General features: G+C 32.7%; 1 protein-coding gene across 1 annotated transcript; it reads right to left on the bottom strand.

The window, feature by feature from the left end:
* Window positions 1-9,125: 9,125 nt before the first annotated feature.
* Window positions 9,126-11,057, bottom strand: LOC111894185 (uncharacterized). The gene is made up of 4 exons (XM_023890266.1): window positions 10,773-11,057; window positions 10,015-10,232; window positions 9,508-9,898; window positions 9,126-9,338 (listed from the first exon to the last, which is right to left on the bottom strand). The coding sequence occupies exons 1-4, from the start codon at window positions 11,055-11,057 to the stop codon at window positions 9,126-9,128; spliced, it is 1,107 nt and encodes a 368-aa protein (XP_023746034.1).
* Between the last annotated feature and the right edge of the window lie 201 nt (window positions 11,058-11,258).

Raw genomic sequence — 11,258 nt, 5'->3', positions numbered from 1 at the left:
ACCCATTAATCCAAAGTTAATTATACTTTCACCAATCCTCATCCTTACCACTTAATTCATCCAAATATTATTTTGATTTCTACGAAATCACCAATTCACCAATTAGGGTTTATCTTACTCATCATCTAAAATAAAGAATTCAATCATGAATTATACACCATAAGCTTGTAGATTATGATGTACACCGCCCTAATCACCCTTATACATATCAGTTCATAACATATACATGGCTATACAATAATAAGGTTCTCCATCCTCAACTCAATTCAACATTTTATGAGGGGATTAACAAGTAGTAATAGAGGTTACCTTCAATATAGAGGTAATGTATGAATCTTGGTGAAATCCCCTTCAATTTCCCCTTTGATTTAATGTTTTTAGATCCATAACTGATAAGGGGTAGTACCTTATGTTCTCTGGAAGTATATGTGTAAAAACCGGATAAAATATCGATTTTTGGCCTTTAAAATCTGTATTTTTTAATCAGCTTCGAAAATGCATCACGTACTTCAAGTGGACTTACTACGTTCTCGTATAAATTTTACCTTAACTTCGAAAGACCATAGCTTCTTTATACTTACTCAAATTTTAATGATCTTTATATCCATGTGTTCGCATTCGAGTCAACTATAATGTTCTTTTCATTAGTTCTACCAAAAAAGATTATATTTTTACTTATGATCCCATAAACCAAAGGGTATACCTTATTCATCCTCCAAAACTGCACACCCACACAAACTTTACATTCACCCTATCATAAATTCAAGTAAAATGTTTGTCTTAATCATTTATTCAACTTATAGAAGTATTACACACTCTTACTATTATTAATTAAGAGAAACATATGTTATAGATGATGATATTATGTATCCAACTTCAACATCTTGTTGTTTCTGAAGGCCATACTATCGAACATATGTTGTAAATAGAGTTAACCTCAAATTTAGAAATGGGGTTCTCCATGAAATCAGATGTAGCTCGGACCATAAAATAGACTCGTTAACATTTGAAAATTAGTTACCCATACCCTTTGCATGCCCAAAGAGTTTCCTTTATATCAATTGAAGATGTTTCAAACTTAATCAACAAGAATAGACATCAGTTTAGAGATCAAGTTTCTTGATTGGTCATGTATCGAACAAGAAACTGATCCTATGAGACAATATAGTTTGTCGATGGGGAAAGAGATTGGGAAAATGAGAGTAACATGGTTTGTTATCGGGAGAATGATGGGGAAGGGGGGATTCACCAGTAGGGGTGAGTTTTTACCGATAATTTGTTTTCACCTTGAATCCATATATGTTTTTCTAATTGTTTTTATGAAAAATAACATTTGACAAACTCCTACTATGTAAAAATTTTTAAATAATAATAAAAAATTAAACATAAAAACTATTTAACTCAACATGGATCAAAATCGAAACAAAATCAAACCATTGGAATATGATCAATGTTATAATTCAATATAAATTATAAAGAAGTCGGTTAAGAAAACCACATTTATAAAATTAAAAAAAAAATTTGTGTCACGTTATTGTCACGACACCAACCTAAAAAACTTTCACAAACTCCTACTATTAAAAAAAACTTTTTACATAGTTTTTCTTATGGTCTCACTATATCAATCAATATACTTAATAAAAAAAATGAATAAACTGATTTCATTTTATGAAAAATCTCTAACCATATACCATAGAGCTTCTTATTTTACAAGCTTTATAAAAAAGTTTCCACTGTAGCTTTTTAAAATATTGAAAGCCTTTACCTTGAAAAAGTTGCTACATTGTGGAAGGTGTACTCTCCTTTTACACGTTATTTTATAAATTTTAAATAATAATTAAAAATAAAAACATAAAAACAATTTATAAATTTTGAATACGAAGAATGTGGTGACCTCTTCTAGAACTCACCCCATCGAACAGTATGATGTTCCACCTGACCCCATCGTAAGATACCATGGAGGTACTTCTTCAAAATCTTATATATCGATAATTTCTGTAATTTATTTTAAAATAAAATAAAAAGGTTTGGAAGTATATGCGGTCGGTGGTGGAAAAGGGCGGCTGCCGGCAAAGGTACAGCAATATTGGGTAGCCAGTTGCTGCCACGAGAACGTGGACAATGACACACGGACTGGTAGTCTGGTAGGCCGCCATTTGCCACACATTTGGTTGTAAGTTTAGGTAAATTACTTTTTCCTTATCGATAGTTACTTAATTCAGAAGAGACACATATACATGGTGTGTAAAGTGTGCATGAAAACTAGTACACTGGTACGAAAAGGAATTACTTTTGCTTTTGTTAATAAATATTTTTCCTAAATTATTAATAGTGCTGACAAAACATGACACAATATAAAAACCCAACACGAAATTATCGGGTTAGGATCAGAAATTTCGACATGACACGATAATTAAATGGGTAAGGTTAGAGTCAAAACTTTCAACTTGAAGATGATTCGAATATGACCCGTTTAATTACATATTATTTATAATAAATTTCATATTTTTATAATTGTATTATATGTTATAGACTTGTAGTGGGTCAAACTCAATAATTAGAAGTTATATTCAAATTTTCAAAGTTAATTAATTTTAATCATCCTTACCGTCTATCCTTTTTGCTCCATAGCTTTAATTCTTTTTATTTTTCCTTCTAAACTTACTATAAATTTTGTTATTTCATCTTATAACTCCATTGTTTTACTTTTTTCTTTTTACCTCCACAACTTCTACTTTCCAACCTTTAAAGTATTTCAACCAAACATTACACAACATATTTACAATGTCTAAACCTTAATACAAAACCCGACACGAAAATAAACGGGTTGACACGACACGATACTATGATTAAACAGGTCGGGTTAGGGTCAAACCCTTTCAAACCATTTAATGTCTTTACACAACACGAACCCGAAACGACACGTTAGGTTTGTCAGGTCTAATTATTAAGGGCTAAATATTATAAATGAGATTTTAAAAAAATAATTTTTTTTTGGTTTTTGAAAAATGATAATAGAAATGTTTGCATTATGGAATTCTGTTCAAATTCAAAAGATGTTTTTTTTGTCAAAGAAATCATTTTATTTATTTTGTTACCGGTTTATATAAAATATCTAAGTTTACGTATTAATATTGTATATAATTTATATTATTATATTTTTTTAACTTTTTATTTAATTTAAATAATAAACAACTTTTTTCTCGAAATTCCGGAATTGTTCTTGAAATTCCGGATTTTTTTTCGAAATTCAAAATTTTAGTATAGAATCTGAAATGTTAATCCAAAATCATTAAAAAAATGTGTTTTTCTTGGTCTGGAAATTCCAGAAATAATGATTATTTTTGCTAAAAAAATTTAGTTATTTTTTTCAAATACACATTAAAAGATGGTTGGATTACTTAATTCCATAGTTATTAATTGTTTAGTTCGGTTAATAATTATACTAATTATATTTAGAGATTTTTTTTGAGCTTTTGCTATTATTTATTCTTAACAATATATCATTTTTTTTTCGAAACGACAATATAACTTACTCCTAAACTACACCTTAAATCCATCTATATCCACAAGAGGACTTGAACTCTCAACTTCACGGAGAAAAGACAACAGGATACCGCTGGGCTACAAACCCTTTGGTAACAATCTATCATTTAAAATTGTTAATTATTAGTTAAATATATTTTATTTTGTTATCAGTTATCGACCATTTAATTATATATAGTGGTATTATATTATATTATTTTTATTAATAATACTTTTTCTTTCTTCCGTACTCATATTCTAATCAAATATTACCATCAACCACTTAATATTTTTATGATTATTTATCAACCATTTAATACTTTTCAATCGTTTAAAATAAGAGCAATATAAATAACGAGGGCGCTTTAAGAACAACAAATTAGAAGATGGATGTTTATAAAGTGTATCAAATAGATGAGAATGAGTATATTTATTATTGAAGAAAAGCTTTAGAAAGTGAAATTGAGTAATCTAACCTTTATTCTTTATTGCGGGTGTTTTTAAAAAATATAATCTATTTTTTATTATTTTGCAAAATAACTACATACTTCAGAATGGGTTGTTACGGAACGTATTTCAGGTTATTTTTGTTTGGATAACTACATATCTACTGTTATTGTTCCAGAATTCGTAAAACACATCCGGAATGTATTGAAAACGTTTTGGAGTTTAAATTAAAGATGTCATTGCTTTAGGATCAACTGAAAAGTAGTTTAGATGTTTATGTATTGTTGATTTATATCAAAATGTCGTATTATGGATCTTAAAAGTTCATTTTGGAAGCCTACAGAACACGAGGAATTGTTCAGGAACACGATGAACTCGTCTGGAACATGAGGAACTAGTCTGGAATTGGTCCATAATATTGGTGATTTTCGTTTCAGACTGAAGTGATAACACATTTTTTATTTGTGCAGCACGACATGGTTTTTGATGCATCAATTACACTCTCGTGTAAACCCAAAATCGGCGAGAAAATTCTTACGACATATAGAGACAGACCCGGATGCAGGACTATGTTTTGGAATACATGTTTTGGGAGGTGGTTAGACATTCATAATGTAGATGAGGATCCTTTGCTTCTACATTATGTCTTTTGCCACGAAGTTGACACCGAACCCCGCAGCCAAGTACATGAAATGGTTTTTGAGATTGGGGGTTACGAGTTGTCTTTCGGGAAGAAAGAATTTTGTCGTATCACCGACTTCTAGTTTGGTGACTATTTTCGTGCTTCTGCATCCGACACCGTCTTCCGTTCTCATGCCTTTCCTATGGTCCCGACGAATGTCTCGATCAAATTAGACGATGTTATGAAGGCGTTTCAACATTCACTTAACAAGTTATCGGACGAGGATGCCGTTTGTGTATGTCTTCTATACCTGTTAGAGAAGGGTTTCAATGAGTGGTTGGCTAAACAGCCTGTTACAAAAGAGTATTTCGCTGTGCTATCCAACCTTGATGAATTCAACATGTATAATGTCGTCTATTTTATAATTATTGATTATAATTACTTAATAATTTTTAGAAATTTAATTGTTAACTAATTTTTTTACGTGGCAGATATCCATGGGGGAGGATAATATGAGATCAATTGTACAAACAGTTATCTACTGTATTCAATAATGTTGACAAACTTATACATCTAGACAAACTGAAATAGAACCAACCTCAAAATTTGACCTACACCCTACATGGGTTTTTATACGCTTTTAAGGTAAGTATAGGATGAAAATTTTATTATTTATTTTTGTTTGCTAACATTCTAACAATTTTTATTTATTTGTTTGCTAACATTCAAATATGGATTCTTGAGACTTTAATAGGTATGCAGTTTGTTTGGTACCACCCGACTACATAATGTGATCCCTTGGGTTGTTGCATGGTAAAAAATGAGGCCTTTACAAAAGACTAGTTGCAACCACTTTTTACAAATTGACGACGTATGATTACTTTATTATTTAAATATTTATTTATTTTATAATTTATGTTTATTTATAATTTTATATTTTTGTTAGCAGGATAATAGACTCATACAGAAGTTGGAGCCGACAGAAGATGAGATGCATGCTGAATGGTGGATAGTTAGCTCACGCGTGGATTGATCGCCCAGATTTTTCCAACACTGAAGTTCACATGGCACCTTCCCTAACACCATCACCCAAAAACTCTCTTACCCATGAGCCTCGGGAAAAGAAGGCACTGATAGATGATCCATCTCACCCGTCACCACCACCACCGTCGACCGCTGACTCATCAACTGACAATGACCAAATTATTAGTGACTTGCAAAACGAGGTCCTTCAATTGAAATATGAGGTTTGTGAATGTTGCGAGCAGTTGTCATCTCAAGATGAGCGTTTAGCAGAGCATGAAACTACTTTAGCCATGGTTCTAAAACTTATCAATAAGACTCCCAGAGACGATATGTGTACCTCGAATGGGATAGAGGTACATTTTTAATTATTTCATCATTGATGGTCGCTATGTTTTGCATCATTCACAATTATACATTATTGAACTATAGTCCCCCTCATTATTGAACCGTAGTCGTCCTCATTACAATTAAAGTTAATGTTAAAGATAACAGCACTACAATTTGGATAAATAACCAAAGAATTCGAAACGGGTTACTTCAGATTTGAATTCTGTCCGCTTACCAACCGTTACCCAGACAGTTGACATGTCCCTTCTACTTAAATATCTTTTGGAATGAGAACAATTTTTCAGAACAACATTTCAGACCTAGCTCTTGGACGAAAATGACCTCCGGTGGTGAAAATATTGTGGTGTTACGAATGTGTTCTTGTTTCCTTTACTGTTATCTTTGACTAGTTAGGGTCTTAAAAACACACTCCATAAATGTATTATCCTTGTTCGAATATGATGAACTAGTCTGAAATAACCGTTCTTTTCCGAATAAAAAAAACAAAGAATCTTTATGTAGGTTATTAGTTAGTCTTGGATGTCTTATAGAATTAGCAATATGGTGTTTAATTGTCCCTTCTCTTAAACCCACATTTCAACATGTTTGGAACAAGAATATCATCTATGGAATGTAACGAATAGTCCATAATACAATGAATAGTCAAAAGTTCAATGAACACCCCGAGATGTCATAGTCCGAAATGGTGTATGTATTACATAGAAAAAGTGTCTGACATACAAGGGTCTTTTTTGAAATTCATGTTTTAGGAGGTGTCTTGATATCCCCGACAACATAGAACGCGACCCACTGACTATGCATTACATGTTCTTTAAAGAACTTGTTATAAATCTACAAAACGAAGTGGGTGAAATGTTCTTCCAAATACATGAGTATGAGCTCTTCTTTGAGAAGAAAGAATTTTGTTCTATAAAGGGTTTGAGGTTTTATGATTATTCCTCAACTACTATGTCGTATTCGGAGTTCCAAAAATATAGTTGTTTCCATTAGTTAAAGGGGTTGAGTTGGTGATGTTTCAACATATTTGAAAAATCATTGGATGAGGATGTGTTTCGATTGTGTCTCATGTACATGTTAGATATATGTTTAATGGTCAATACTCTCGTCAGTCCAATAAGGAGGAGTTCCTTTCCCCTGTAGCCGATTTATAGGAGTTCAACATGTATAATGTCGTTTAATATTTTCACTTACTTTCTAATTGCCGTTTATTTTTATGTACTTAATGGATTTAATCTGCTACCACCTAAACCCATTGGGCTAGGGGTGACAATTCTCGACACAAACTGTGACATGACACGAAACCGACATGAAAATAAATGGGTTTGGGTTGAGATCTTTTGACTCACCAACCTGCCAAATAAACGATTCATGTTCGGGTTAGTAAATGACTTCACAAGTCAACTCGTATAATTTACTATTATTATTATTATCATCATCATCATCATCATCATTTTAATTTTTGAAATGATATTATCATTTTAAAGAAAGCTCCACGGAGGTGGTTCACCGTATAATATATTAGATTTAAGTTATTCTACTACTCCTATCACCTTATGCATATTGCGAGCCCTAAATCAACTGATCCTCAATATTACACAAATAACATACGGGTTCATGGGTCAACCACCCAACCCATGAACCCGAATCTAACACACAAACCTGCAAGCCCGTATAATTAAGCATGTTAGATGGGTCGTGTCCGTGTTGATATAATTAAGCATGTTAGACGGGTCGTGTACGTTTTTGTCGTCGTTTACAATATAAATGGTCCAGTATACGACGACTACTGATCCAAAAGAACCCTAGATCGATCAATGGCTTCTTTTCTTCTTCCTTTTCTTCTTCTCCTTTTTCCTAACGACAAGGCGTATTGCTAGATGGTCATCCATGTGATTGTAAATGACCATCTCATGTGAAGATTTCAAGGACACTCGACAATCCTAGAAGACCATCTAGAGTATATCAAAACTCACTGTAAATCATTTTTTGTGAATTTTTGTTAACTTTTGCTTCTTCATCCTTCAATTTAACCTTTTTTAAAAATTTCTTGAAGAATGGAAAAAGTCCAAGATGTAAAATTTGGCAATGGGTGGATGAGGATGAAGGGAGGACAGATGGAATAAGCCATGAGAGGATGAAATCAGAAGAAGACTATAATCTTTGGTGGAAACTTCATACCTTAGAGAATGAAATTAGTATATGCAGGTTGAAGATCGAAGAAGAGAAGAACACCAATTTGTTTAACATATATGAGTTGGAGAAAGTCAATTGGAAATTGTTTAGTCATACAGTTGTGTTGGTTGTGTTGTTTTTATTATATGTGAAAATGTTGTTTTAAATTAGGGATCCTTTTGCATTATGTAGATGATGATGTATCATGACTGAATGAAAATGTTGTTTTGGTTAAGTGGAATGGAATTGTAATATTGTAATGAAACATTGTAATGGAAAATTTGGAATTCTAAATATTACAAATGGAATGGAATTGGACTGTTTTGAATGAAAATTTTATTTTATGGAAAATTGGTTAAGTGGAATGGACTTTGAATGAAATTGTAATGAAACATTGGAATATAACTGGATTTCTAAATATTACAAATGAAATGGAATTGGATTGTTTTGAATGAAAAGTTTGATTGTATGGAAAATTGGTTAAGTGGAATGGACTTGGAATGGAATTGTAATGAAACATTGGAATGGAATTGGATTTCTAAATATTACAAATGTAATGGAATTGGATTGTATCATGATTAAAATATTCTAATAGATGGTAAAAGATTCCATGGAACAAGTTTGTTACAAAAGACATGCTAAAGTTAAACATTACACATTTAAATATGCATTACTGTCAAAACATGTTTGAAAAGTTAAACATTAGACACTTAAATATGCAATACTGCCAAAAGATTCCAAAAGTTAAAGATGTCAGCCAAAGATGCCAAAATAGGAACAAGAGTCCAAGATGCCAAAAGCTAATCCGAAACATATGGATTGTTACTAGTGCTCCCATTTTTCCCCTCCCACTTCTTTCTTATTTCAATTTTGTACTTCTTTCTGAAGGTTTCCTTATCCTCCGACCCACTAAAACTTGAAATGCTGGTACTTCATATTGTACTTGAACTGCACCTTGACCTTGAACTGGCCCTTCAGCTTCTACTTAATCTTGGACTTGAACTGGCACTTCAGCTTCTGCTTCAGCTTGCACTTCAGGTTGAACTTGAATTGAGACTTCAACTTCTACTTCTATATCGTCTTCACTTTCAAGTTGTATATCATCTTCAAATTCACCTTCAAAAGAATCCACTTCACTATCAGGTTCCATTTCAACTTCATGCTCCAATTTACCCTTCAGTTTACTTGTTTTGCAAGACTTGAAAAGTTAATTCAATTTCACATATGTTAAGTTATGCCACACATACCATGTTTTTTGGCTTTCTTTTTCTATAATGGTGGATTTGATGATTCTTCAGTTGGTTTTTGAGGACATTTGGTTATATTATGCCATGTTTCTCTACATCTGCTGCATCTCATCAACGAGCCTTTTTTGTGATTGAATGCTTTCTTCCCTGGTTTTCCTTCTCAATCTGAACTTTTTCTTTTTTTTTTGTTGATGGTCTTCCTGGTATCCTTCTCCTTTTGGGTGGCAATGACTTGATGTAATCTACATGAAGCCACATGTCACTACCATTGAGTGGATTAATTGTATACCTATAACAACTTAAGAACATTGTTGTGGTAAACCATGGTGAGACATAGTCATATGCATCCCTATTGAGGCTTGAAATGCAAGCATATGCATGCATACAAGGGTATCCAGTTAACTTCCAACCTCTGCATGCACATGTCCTGCTACCAAGGTCTCCAGCATATGCATCATACCCAAGCCTCACTTTAAATTGTTGATAGCCAGATGGTACAACTTTCCAAAATCTATCCATATACACATATAATGAATGTCATATATATATATATATATATATATATATATATATATATATATATATAAGGACATACATATAGAAGGACATACATATTAAATCACTTACTTTTGATGTTCCTTAAGCTTGGCTAACTTCAGTCTAATGGAAGGACACATGGTTAAATCCCAATATTGTCCCTTGCTCTTCAATTTACAAATCCTCTCCATCACATAAATTCGAATTTCTTCTAACATGGTCATTAGTGGCCTCTTCCTGGCAGCTTGAATGGCTGAGTTAAAACTATCAGATATACCATTTTCATATGCATCACAAGCCCTATCAGTCTGAAAAAATGATGTACTCCAAGTTTTAAGGCCCCTTTCCATCAGATGATCATAGGCTAGAGGTTCTAATTTCTTGATTTCATTCATATGTTGCTCAAAATTTTCCTGGGTAGTAGCTACAACAGCATACCAGAAAAGCTTCCTAAACTATTGGCCCTTAAATCTTTTCATGAAGTTGGCACATATGTGCCTAGCACATTGCCTATGCTCTGCTGCTGGAATCATTTCTTTCACATCCTCAAGTAACTCATGTTAGCATTAGACAAAAAACATAAGCTTAAATAAATTAAGTAGTACTAAGATAGAGATAAAATAGATTGATTACTTTGTGTTGGTCTGTATTAGGGTTAGTCCATGCCCAACTCCCATTCCAAGGTCATCAATAAAAAGTTCAATAAACCACTTCCATGTTTCTTTACTTTCCACTGCAACCATAGCCCAAGTAATTAGGTATATATGGTTGTTTGCATCTCTACCTACAACAGAAAGTAATTTCCCTCTACATATGCCCTTTAAGAAGCAACCATCTAGTCAAATTACCCTCTTACAACCCTCAATACAACCATCCTTCAAACCCTTTAAACATACATAAAACTTTGAGAAGTAAGTGGTTCCATCAGGCATGACATCTACATCCATCTTCATTGTTGATCTAGGGTTAGTCCTTTTTATTTCTTCCCCATAGCTCCATGTTTTGGCATAATGTTCTTTTAAAGAACCCTCTATCTCCTTAAATGCGTACTTCTTAGTACTTCTGCACTGTCCAACACTTGCAATCAAATTAAATTTCTTGCTGACTTTAGCTTTCAATTTCCTTGTACTCATCTTTGGTTTGTGTAGTATATATCGCATGAAATGAGTTCCTATCCATTTATAGGTAACAATGGACCCAAATTGAAAGACTCTTGAGAAATTATAGTTATCATTTAATGATTTAATCTACAATGACTTTTCAGATGACATCCAGGTAGCCCACAACCTAAAGGGGCAACCTTTATTCTGATTATTCTTCTTACCATTACAACA

This window comes from Lactuca sativa, chromosome 6, assembly GCF_002870075.4.
Source record: "Lactuca sativa cultivar Salinas chromosome 6, Lsat_Salinas_v11, whole genome shotgun sequence".
Lineage (NCBI taxonomy): Eukaryota > Viridiplantae > Streptophyta > Magnoliopsida > Asterales > Asteraceae > Lactuca > Lactuca sativa.
Note: the sequence above shows the minus strand (reverse complement) of the source record. Positions and strands in the feature narration are given on the sequence as shown.

Excerpts from the sequence above, each read along its gene's own strand:
- LOC111894185 (XM_023890266.1), bottom strand. The coding sequence starts at position 11,057 with ATGAGTACAAGGAAATTGAAAGCTAAAGTCAGCAAGAAATTTAATTTG. Across the intron at positions 10,233-10,772 it reads GTATTGAGGGTTGTAAGAGG|ACTGATAGGGCTTGTGATGC; the intron begins GTAATTTGACTA and ends TCATTTTTTCAG. Across the intron at positions 9,899-10,014 it reads AAGCTTAAGGAACATCAAAA|ATTTTGGAAAGTTGTACCAT; the intron begins GTAAGTGATTTA and ends GTATATGGATAG.